Below are 11,996 nucleotides of genomic sequence, written 5' to 3'. Positions count from 1 at the left end.
AATGCACCATCTTTGCTTTCTAGGCAGATTACTTAAAAGCTAAAGAAAAGCCTTTTGCAGTCTCTTCTCAGTAGCTGACTGATAGTCCAAGAAAAGGTTGTCCTTTTAGCAGATGAAATTTTTAGTTTTACATAAGTACACTGTTGATGTTGAAGCTTATTTGTATATAACCCTTATAACTAATACATTCAATTTTAGCCAGCTTGACTACACAAAGTGAAATTTTCTCTTTCCAACTGTCTATATCCATTTAGTTTGTCCTTTATTATCTTCCCTATTCTGAAATAACCAGCTTTATTATAAGAGAAAATTACTTTCATTCCCCTTAACAAAAATACATGTCCATACTTCATACATTTCCTCAGCCAAAACACATCCTATTTTCCTTGCACATGGAGTTAGTTGCTTCTATTATTTCTAGCAATTACATATATGAATTAGAATTCTTAACCCTTAGAAACCATGATTTCCAGTGAAAACTAAGTGGTAAGCAACTGTGTTAACACCAGCATTCTGTAGATTGGCGAATTTGTGAATACATCATTTCTAGAAGCATATGCTTTCTCATAGTACAGTTTTTCAGTGTGGCACAAGATAGATATGTTTACTAACAGACTAAATATTTTTAGTCCCTCTGCAGTAAGAAGCCAAAAGTAGATATTTAAACCGATGTTTAGTAATTAATGTTTCAGTATTTTATCTTACAGTCAGTGAATTTCCCGTCTAACTTAGCAAAACTAAAGTTTCAAGTTGTCAGAGATTTGAAAACCTGTTTTTAAGTAGACTTCACCTAAAAACTCTTATCCAACTTACTTCTAAATCACTTGCTTCCAACAATTATGCTTGACTACTCATGACAGCTTCATGAAACATCAGAGTCAACCATCATCCCAAGCTATTTTTCGTGCTGACAAATTATGTACCCAAGATAACATGAACCCATCTGAATAGTAAACTCCAGAAGAAAAAAAAAGTTGCATGTCTGCATTGTATCTAATATTGACAACTTTAAACCAGCAAATTTAGCTTTTATTTTACCTAGAATTAATATATATCACATGAACTTGAAAGACACGGGTTAGTTTCTGTATTTCTAAGAGGTTTAGGAATACTTAACTTGGTAAGTACTTATTTTTCTTTAAGCCAATCAAAGAGAGCTTTTACGAATTAATTTTCACAATACCATCCTGAGGTGGAAAAGTATTACACATCTGTAACATATATATAGAGACACACATAAACGTAGAGACACACATAAACATACAGACACAGAGACCTTTTAGCTATAGCTCTAAAATTTTAGCCATGAATCAGGTACAGTAACACAAAACTCACTAGTTTATATAAAAGAACATTTACGTTCAAATTGTGTTTCTGCAGTTGGAATCAGTTTGCCTGCTCAGATGGCTAAAAGCTTTTTACTGTTTTGTTTTTTTTTTTCATTTGCCAAAATCCCAAATAACCCCTTTTTCCTTCTGATGAGAATCACTTCCCTAAAGTTTGTATTTCAAAGAGGTAGCTGTCAGGTCCTAGAGAAGATAGGGCAGAAAATCTGTACCTCAAAGGAACAGAGAAAGTATCAAGGAGTTTTGGGATATATTTGCCTATTATCTGATGTCTAAAGTAATTTCTATTTCTGTGTTCTTTTTCTTAAGCACAGGACAGTTCTGTTTTCCAACATCCTGATCTTTTACAGTACCTACATGTATTTTGAGATGACTAGGGGAGGTTTTAGGATTGGTAAGGTTAGGTGGACTTCGAATTGCTTCCAGTGTTGCATTTCTGGTTTTGTAAAGATTTGCAATCAAAGACAGTTGCTTTTAATTACTCAAATAATTCTCTTGCAGCCTGAATGGTATCAAGGGACTGATACCACCCATGCAACTACATTTTCTTCAATTTGCTCTATATCTGGGAGAAATTTCCAACTAAGATGGAAAGGAAGTGATTTCTATGTTTTGGAGCTTCAGGGTTTAATGCACTATGCCTTTATTTTATTTTATTTTTAAAGATTTTATTTATTAATTTGAGAGAGAGAGAATGAGAGAGAGCACATGAGAGAGGGGAGGGTCAGAGGGAGAAGCAGACTCCCTGCCGAGCAGGAAGCCCGATGCGGGACTCGATCCAGGGACTCCAGGATCATGACCTGAGCCGAAGGCAGTCGCTTAACCAACTGAGCCACCCAGGCGCCCCATTGCACTATGCCTTTAAAAAGTTTATGTAAAGTATTCCACAAAGGCCTTAAAGGGGGGAAAAAACCCTGTACTATTGCTTCTAGCAGCCCCCAAACATCAGCCTTCAGCTGACCCATTTCCTGAACATTTGTGGGAGGGCCTGGGAGAAATTCTGGTCATGTTTCTAGTGAGGAGAGTTTTCCATGGGGGAGCCAGGTGGCTTGTCTGATAACTACAGTATAATCGTGGGTGGGAAGAACAACCCTTAGCAGCTAGTCACAGTCCCTGTGAGTGGTGAATGAGTGGCCACTAATCTTTTACCTCTTCTCTATATTTGGCACGTATCTTCTGAACGTGGAGGTAAGAAGAACTTCATAATTTCATCTTGCTTAGGAAGTCTCTCAGGCTGGTGGCCATTCTCCTTCATATTCTCCTTTCAATTTGGTCTTTCCAGAGGTACGAGTAAGACAATTGCTTAGGATGAGAGCTCTCTCAAAGTTTTTTAAACATAGAAGCTTTTCCAATGCAAAAGATCCATCATCTGGCATTGAAAAGTAGGTTCTTATATTAATCTCAATAGCGACTTGACTCAAGCCAATAGGCCTTCTTTTGGTTTAACCATGGACATAAAGAGGCATCCCCAGAGACGTGCAAAAAAATGCAGTCCTCACAGGATCCCCAGAGTTAGCATAAGAAAGCAAAGACTTCCATTGCCCCAAGTGGTAAGAATGGGGTAGTGAAGGTGCTATCTCTCCTTTCCCACAAGAATGTGAGAGGCCTCCAGTCTAAGACCCTCTAATCTGTGACATCAGGAAAGGGTTTACTGGATTGGACTTTTCCAGCACTAATGACCACAAAAGCTGAGACGACAAAGGCCCCTGATGGATTGGGGCCCCTAATGACAAACTGCCCTGAGAGCTGGCACAGCTGGACAGAGAGGATGCTGCCTGTCACTTTGTGCCTCAGATCCCCAGCCTATTCCACTAGCTGCCAGACACCTGTGGACACATGCATCCTCCCCAGCTGACAGGGACCAAAAAGAATATTCTTGCTGGTCACAACACCAAGCTCTCGAGACCTAGAACAAGATGAAACGAAGACCTCATTTGACCTATTTTCTTCTGCTAATCTAAATTTGGAAAGGAAGGGACAAGGTCAAATTTTGACCTTTCTCTCTCGACCTGGCACCAGAGTGAGATCCAGGAAAGCGGGCTTTGGTAAGAATTCTTACCTTTGCCGGCTTTTGCCGGTTTTCCATGCTCCCATCTGTAGGCTCCCAGGCGAGTACGGTGTTTCAGCAGGCCCCAGCGTAGGTTGCCAAAATGTAGGAGAGGAAAAATTATTTATCATCTACCATGCTAGGTTCTTGGCTGAGACCCCCACCCCCTGAAATAAAAGACTAATTAATAGGAGAAAAGCAGAAGTTTAATACCATGTATACCTCCTGTATATATGGGAGAGACCCAGGAAAACAGTTAAACTCCCCAGAGTGGCCCAAGACACCACCTTAAATACCATCTCCAGCTCAAGACAAGATGTTGGGGCGTAAGGGAGTCCATTATGGGGGGCTGTCAGGAAAATCACAGTGAACGAGGGTAAAGTGGTTCAGCAGATGTCGATTGGTCCCTTTTCCATTAAATGTTAATTTAAAAAAAAATCTTCCCTTTAACAACTCACTTGTACTAAAAATAAAAAATTAAAAAAAGAGTTCTTAGAGATTTCTGTCATCCCCTCGTCCTGGCAGGGAGAGGAAGACACCCTTATAGATGGACCTTTCCTTCCCTTATTGATGTCCGTGTCCCTGACAAAAGGTTTTCAAAGCTTTTCTTAGGTCTGCTGTTTCTTAAAAAATGACCAGCTCCAGATAATCCTTATGCCAGAGAGGCGCATTTGGGGGTGGCCAGTTGTGCTCCCCTTCCGAGATAGATCCACAGTGAGCTGCCACCATACACGTGTATCTGGGGAGGAGGAGGACTTTCATCCCGGTTACATGAACTTCTGTGTTTGACTTTTCTCACATTATACTTTTATTAAAAAAATTTCATTAAAAATTTTAAGAAGTTATGTTTCCTTTGGACTTTCATAGGTTAAGATGCCATATTGTTGAGAGCAGTAAACCAACCACTCTGACATTAAAAGACAGTGCTTTTAACATGTCTGATAAAACCAGTGAAGATCTTTATCTGCAAGTAAGTGTTCTTTCTCCCTAACTAAAACAGAGGTGTTAATGCTAACTAATATTAGAAATCCACTTTTTCCCCACTGATGTAAGGAAGACCTTTGGCATAGACATGACAGAAATGCTCTTCTCTTTGTGAAGGGAAGCCAAATCTGAAATCGTAAGCGGTGAGTTACTTTTGGAGATCTATTAACTTTTGAAAAGCTCTGGCCATTTTAATTTGGACAAGTTGTATGGTGCCTGGGGGAGTACCAAAGAATCTGATCTCATGAGAGGAGTACCATTTCAACTTGAAAAAGATGGAGGGGCTCTCTTTCTGAGCAGCTGGTTTAGGTACCTCCAGGAAGGTACTTGCTTTGCTCCTTCTCCGCTAGAAAATTAGACCTTTCCAAAACAGGAGTAAGAGGGTGCACGGCTATTCACCAAACAAATGCAATCCCTCATGGCATTGCCAGCTCCCAGCTGCTCAGAGTGGATAGACCCCATCCTGTAAATGGTTGGGTTTCTAGTATTCCTATTTGTCGTTCACATGATTGATGTACTGTTTTACTGATACAAATCTTTCATCCTTTTTTCCCTCTTTAGCTCAATCGTTTACTAGAAAGCAATAGGAAGCTTGAAGACCAAGTTCAGCGTTGTATCTGGTTCCAGCAGCTACTGCTTTCCTTAACAATGCTCTTGCTTGCTTTTGTCATCTCTTTCTTCTATTTGCTGTACAGTTAAAGAAGTGGCACTCGGTAGGAAACAAGGCTCTTTCGTTCATTAGTTGGAAAAAGACCCAGAACTTCATGCTACTAAAAGTGCCGCACATCTGTGCTTCCTGAAAGGAAATTTGCCACACTTAGAGGGGAACATGTCTTGAAAATAAAGTCTGTTAGAATAAGGAAACACTGGAGAAATTGATTATAAGAGAGTATAGCTGTAGTTAGCCAAGTCAAGGCATAGCCGTGTGTAAATTAATACTTTAGATATAATTTATTTTTTCCTTTCGATTTGAAGACTTCTGAAGTTTAAGTTGTATTATATATATACATTAGCTGAACTGAAAAGTGTAAGTAACAAGCTTTGTTGCAGCCAAAAATGTCATCTGCTGTTTTTAATGACAAAATCATTATAGCTGAGCCAACTTACTAGCTTTTCTATACTATGTATATAGAACATGTATATTGAAAAAACCATACTTATACAGAGTAATTTCTTTAAACATGACTTTGTAATTTTGAGAATTACTTCCAGATGCTAGTCAATATTCTTTGAGTATGTAAAACTATTTAATGCCAAACCACCTTTAGCCTTTGTTTCTTATCTGTCTTCCTTAAAGTCTGCCTTTTATTAATCTTGGACTTTTTAATGAATACTCACATTTAGGTAGAACTGGGGAAACTAAGTTTGGTTGGGTTTTCCTTGAATTCTGTCAGTGGCACGGAGAAGAAAAATCCTTTCGGTCCCACTTTCCAGTCTTTTTTATGCGGTGTCACATTGCTCACGGTGGCTGGACACTGACCCGTATGCTTCAGTAGTATTAGAAAGGCCTACTCCAATGTTGTACCATCTTCACCCTCTTTTCTAAACGAGTTAAAATTTCTTTGAAAAGTTAGTTTTTGAGAGGCATAGCCGTAGAATTCATTTACATTTCAGGTCCTTGTTAAAATCAGCCACCAGAAGGAAACTTGACAAGAAGACTAGATAGAGGATCTAGAAGCATGACAAAAACAAATCAAAACTCCAGTGTCAAGTGTCCATTTCTGAGTGAAAAGTAGAACTCATGATCCACTTGTACCACCTTCAGACTGGGGCTGATGGACTTGCTGGATCCTCTGCCCTTGTCACAGTAATCCCAAGGGTGGTTCCTGAGTGCCTAAGATGATACGACTCGCAGGGGCAGAGGTGGATGAAAAGAGTTTGTTTTCTCATTTATACAGCCAGTTTCAGTCCGTGTTGGTTCACGTGTAAATCTACTTGATATGAAAGAAAAAGAGTCTGCCTGTTAAATAAATGTTGAGTTTTGATTGAGCCATGCTTGGAGAATGTTTTCTTCTGAAGTGTGGTGTTGGCGGCTTTCGTCTGGAGAAGCTGACGATTCCAACACTGAGTTGTGAAGAATGATATAATAGAGTCCCTTCAAAATTGGCCTAGAAATAAAACCTTAAAAGGACACTGGTCTGGTAACTTTGTCTTAATTTGGGTTTTTCTGTTGCAGTTTGCCAACTCCAGACGTGAAAGTGACTTCAGTACACCCTAAGCCGTAGTATCTCCCTGTGTGTGTGTCACATCCCCGGCTTGACTGTCCTCTAACCCCAAAGTATTTGTGTATGTTTTCTGTTCCTCAGCAGAGACATGAGGAAATCATTGGTCAGAATTGGAAGCGTGCTGTCCTAACTAACAGTGTCCCTTTAATGTTTCTGATGAAAATGACATTGACTCGCTAAGTTGTTCTTCCCTGATGTCTGGCCAGTTCATTGAATAACCTATCTTGTTAATGTTTGTGTGTCTATTCAATGTGACTATGCAAGATTACTGAAAATTAACTATAAACTCAAAGGCATCTGAACTTTTGTTCTCGTCTTAACTAATCACCTATTTACATTTGATTTTCTTCTGTCTTCTTTTGATTTTATTTCATCATACTTTGTATGATTATTACTCTGAGGACTCTGATAATAATTTTTTTTTTTAGCTTGTCATTAGCTGTTCGTGACCAGATTACCAGGGATCAACATTGAGATTTAGATTGTTTTCACTTGAGAATGGAAATTAATAGACTTTCCATGAAAATAAACTATCATTAGCTTGATCTGAAACTAGCCTAAAAATGCAATTGCGGTTAAGCCTAGCCTCAAATTTCATAGTAATACCATAACTGTTTTTATATCTTGCCACTAATTTTGACTGGATTTAATAGCACTTTATTGTACAATTGCAAAAAAAAAAATATATTCCTAGAATTGTTGCCAGTGTAATTTCTCTAATATTCTGGTGCTTTTCATATATTTTCAGTATTTTTATTACTATATTGGTATTTTCTTTGTATAATTGATCAAAAGAACATGTTTTCTATTTTAATATGTTTTAGAAAAATAATTACATTTATGAAATAAATATCATCAGGAAAAACCTCTGGTCTCTAATTGATAAAGCATCTTAAAATCAATGCTCAGGCATACTCTGACCTTTCAAAGATCCCATTAATTTCTTTTGGACCTGCTTTGCATTTTTATAAGGACAGTGCTGTAAGCTTCCAGAGTTACAATTGTGTTATCAGGTGAACCTGTCCTTTGTATGTCCCGTTTCTCCTCAACCCGGGTCAGGGTCTGGTTACTCTTCAGTGGAGCTCTCCGTTATCCCCAAGCTTAACACTGGACTCACTGTCATGACTGGGGGCTCCATCATGGAACCTTCTGTAGAGCTGCCCCACATGAGCCAGAACTGCCCAACGTCCCCTCAATCCTAGTACACCTTCCCACCTGACAGGAAGCAGGCTGTGGAGAGACAGCCCTACCTGGCTCCTGGGTCCCTGGAAGGCAGTCCCTGTGCTGAGGCATCCACAGGGTGTGGGTGTGGTTGGGAGGGGCCTGAGAATGATTGGTGTGGTCCCCTCACCACTGGAAGATAACCCCCACGTGATAGCTACCACTCCATAAAAATAGAATAACACAGATCCATCTTCTAAACTGAAAAAGAGGTGGAAATACAAACCGATAAGAGAAATTCAGAACAGAGCTACAAAGACAAAATGGTAACCTACCAAGAAGCAGCACATCTGCCCAGGACTGTGAGGCCGTGCCCTCCCTTCCTAAGAGATACAATTTTCTAGGAAACAAAAGCTCCTGGGGGGAAAGTTCCAGCTAGGGAAGGATTGGTTCCTTTACACCCATCTTCTGCTTTCTCCCCAAAGTTTTCAACAACTCGAAGTTCCCTGATGTCCGAACAACATCAGCCCCCAGAAGCACAGGGCTCCCCTTCTTCTCCCTGCCCCAGGAAGACAGAATGGAAGTTGTCCCGTCTGTTCCATTGGAGGCAAAGGCGGTTAGGAGTGAGGGCTCTGTAGTCAGGCTAGCTGGGTGCATGCAGCTGCCCTCCGCACCACCTGCTGCCTGTGTGACGGCAATGTTAATTGACGACCTTGGGCCTCAGTTTCCCCATCTCTGAGGCTGATAATCGTAGTGCTGCTGCGCAGGACGACTGTGACAGTGAGGGGAAAGAAGGCACTTGAAGCAGCCCTGAAGAGGCTGGCCTTGCTTTACTGCTGTTGCCCCCAACACCTTCCATCCCAGCTTCCTAGAACTTTCCACATTTGGGTTGATCTTACTGAATATACCACCTCATTCAAAGCCAATCATCAGTTCTCCAAACTTTTCCCTGCTTTGTACTCCCACCCTTGCCTTCCTGCTACCCCACTCCTAATTCTAGTGCTCAGGTCAAGGGATATACTTTAGAAGGGTAGTGATGACTGGCTGCCTTGAATCCTCTGAAGGAATATCCCTTTCAAAAAAACACTTTGGTCAGATGTTTCCTTCTACCATTGCACCCACACCCCTTCAGAACAAACACACGGAATTGACCTCTCAATATTCCACCCATAAGTTTCCCTTAAATTTGTAACAATTCAATAAAAATATCACATAGGCTCTTTTACATCTTGTAATTTTGTCCTTCCATGGAATAAAATTAACTCCCTGAATTGTCTAAAGATTCTCTTCCTATCCTACCCACTGGTGTCCCCTGCCATGCAAAATAAAACTAATCTACACGTTAAAGTATTTGAGACAACTGGTTCAATGGGCAAGAATATAGAGGAACATCTCCTTGACCCAGAGGGGCAAAATAGGTGCACACTTCCAAGTCTTTCTAAAGGGGGAATTTGAGTGGTTCTTGAAACTCTACCAGTTGGCCCATGCTCCTTTGTCCTCAACCGTCTGGGAATACATAATAAGGTCTTGTGTTTTACCCAGAAGGAAACCCAAGGCCAGAGAAATAATTCTCGTTCCAAGGTCATGTGGCTAGTTGCTTTCAGAGCCAAGAGTTGAACTAGTCTCCCAAGTCTAATGCTTCTGTTTTACAACCACCCAGAGCCAATCTGAGTGATAGTTTAAAATGTTCAAAGGACAGGTCTGAGAACTTTACCGTCACCAAACAGCAGGAGAGGAAAAGAGAAGATCAACTACTTAAAGAGAAGCAGAGGTGACAAGACACAATTGCCGCTCAAGACCCTTGGCTGGAAAAGTAAGTTTCTTGGTTTTCTAAGCTACAGACCGTACTTTGACAAAGATGTGAAACCTATGGGTTAATGTACTATTTACTTGGGTGGAGGGTTTTGGCTTGCATCCTCAGCCTTGTCAGAGGTTTATCTAGCACTCCAGAGAAGGGCATCTACTAGCTGTGTGGCTCAAAGTTGTCTCAGCCACAGTCTAGTGACCTCAAGGAGTCTTGTGTTCAATAAAATTAGAGCATTTAAGTTTTCTGTTTCCATGTAACAAATGACCACAAATCTACCATCTGAAAACCACGCAAATTATCTCACAGTTTGCATGTGTCGAGCCTGGCACAACGGGGCTGGGTTCTTGGCTCAAGGTCTTACAACACTACAGCTATGCTGTCAGCCAACTGCATCCTCCCTGGAGGCTCAACGGGATCAAGATCCACTTCCAAGTGCCTTCAGGTTGTTGGCAGAATCCTTTTTCTTGGGGCTGTAGGACTAAGGTCTTCAAGTTCTTGCTGGCTATCAGCCGGGGACTGCTCTTCAACTCCTAGAGGCCACTCCCAGGCCTTTGCTAAATGGCCTCCTGGATAGGCAGTACACAACATGGCTGTTCTCACTTCAAATCTCTTCTTTCAGGGAGGGCCCCGTTAAGGGATCACCTGATTAGGTCAGGCCCACCCAGGACAATCTCCCTACTGATGAACTCAGAGGTAACTGATGAAGAACCTTAATTATATCTGCAAAATCCCTTCTTCTGTATAAGCTAACTTGGATTATGAAAGTGCTATCCCATCACATCCACTAGCTCTGGCCCCCACTCAAGGGGAGAGGGTTACACAGGGTGTGTTGGGTGGGAATCTGTAAGCTCATCCAATCTAGTCCCCCCATTTTGCAGATCGGGAAATAGAGGGTCAGAAAGCTAAACCAACCTTACCCAGTCTAACTGCTTTGAATTCACAGATGTCCTGCACAAGAAAATAGCCTAGAATTATGTTAGGCACTAAATGACAGGCATGGGGACAGTAGGTCTCTATCCCAGTTGGCTTTCTCCAGTCTCATAGCTTCAGTGCACACATGTATTCAGACTTTTATAAATAAACTTAAGGGAAAGTGTGTAGCCAGTATTTTCAACATTTGTTCATTATACACCCCAGATACATTCTTACAATGGATTAACTGTGCTAGGGCAAAGGGGACTTGCAGTAATTATGTGCTTTTGTAAACAAAGCTCTAGTGGAAAACAGTTTTTTGTTTTTTTTTTTTAAATTTTATTTATTTATTCATGAGAGACAGAGAGAGAGAGAGAGAGAGAGGCAGAGGGAGAAGCAGGCTCCCAAGGAGCAGGGAGCCCGATGCGGGACTCGATCCCAGGACGCCGGGATCATGACCTGAGCCGAAGGCAGACGCTTTAACCATCTGAGCCACCCAGGCGCCCCTGGAAAACAGTTTTTTAACTTTCTCTTCTCTTTCAGAATAACCCATTCACTTCAATTAGTTTAATTAAATTAGTTTTCTTGGACATAAATATGCTCTGTGAATCTAGCTACATGGGAAGGTTAAAACTCTAAGAAAGGGGGAAAATCCTTTTCTTACAGAAACTCACATCATGATTCCCAGCATTTGTACTGTCCAATTTACTTTGGATCAAATTCTAGCACACTGAATTCTATTATTCCAGAAAGTTCCCTGCAAATTTTCAGGTAATACTAGAGCTCTGTGGGTTCGTGTGTGTGTGTGTGTGTGTGTTGAAAAATCTCACTAGTTTTTGGAACTCCTCTAAAACTGCCCTGCATGGATTTGCTATTGCCTCACAAATTCAGACTTGATTTCCCCTTCTCTCTATGTAGGTCTTCTTGTTTCTGACTGCAAGAAACCTCCAAACTCCTAATATTATGCCTGTCCCCTGTTGCTGGATCTGGGACAATAATAAAGAAGTGAATCATTTGTCTTTCCCACTCTAGTACTCCTCTACCTTTTCTGCACCAAGCCCTCGCTCTAATACTAGCATACAGATTCATTCAGTACAATTACTATTTGCAGTTAGATTTGCCCTGAATTGCTTTTGCCCGCTAATAGGCAAATGTGCTTGAGCAACTTGAGTCAAATACCAAATCACTGTTCTCTGTCATAAAATAAATGTCAAAAATGTGTTTTGGGCACTTTTCCAATATTCTAACTCTATGACTCAAGCTACTGCCTTTTTTTTTTAATTTTATTATGTTATGTTAGTCACCATACAATACATGATTGGTTTTTGATGTGGTGATCCACGATCCATTGTTTTCGTATAACACCCAGTGCTCCATGCAGTACGAGCCCTCCTTAATACCCATCACCGGGCTAACCAATTCCCCCTCCCCCTCCCCTCTAAAACCCTGGTTGTTTCTCAGAGTCCATAGTCTCTCATGGTTCATCTCTCCCTCCAATTCCCCCCCCCATTTTT

The 11,996-nt window shown here is 40.9% G+C and overlaps 1 protein-coding gene across 2 annotated transcripts in view; it reads left to right on the top strand.

The window, feature by feature from the left end:
- The window catches only part of MOSPD2 (motile sperm domain containing 2), a 58,787-nt gene extending 51,320 nt beyond the window's left edge, over positions 1 to 7,467 (top strand). The window contains exons 14-15 of one of the 2 annotated variants that reach the window (XM_081809148.1): positions 4,261 to 4,363; positions 6,554 to 7,467. In XM_081809148.1, coding sequence (XP_081665274.1) covers positions 4,261 to 4,363; positions 6,554 to 6,595 — 145 coding nt within the window. In that variant the 3' untranslated portion in view covers positions 6,596 to 7,467. Of the gene's footprint in view, positions 1 to 4,260; positions 4,364 to 4,938; positions 6,367 to 6,553 lie in introns of those variants that run through there. The other variant, XM_081809147.1, reaches the window with a different exon arrangement.
- Positions 7,468 to 11,996: the final 4,529 nt, after the last annotated feature.

The sequence above is a fragment of the Leptonychotes weddellii genome, chromosome X, assembly GCF_054177405.1.
Source record: "Leptonychotes weddellii isolate Sample4059 chromosome X, ASM5417740v2, whole genome shotgun sequence".
Classification (NCBI taxonomy): Eukaryota; Metazoa; Chordata; class Mammalia; order Carnivora; family Phocidae; genus Leptonychotes; species Leptonychotes weddellii.
Note: the sequence above shows the minus strand (reverse complement) of the source record. Positions and strands in the feature narration are given on the sequence as shown.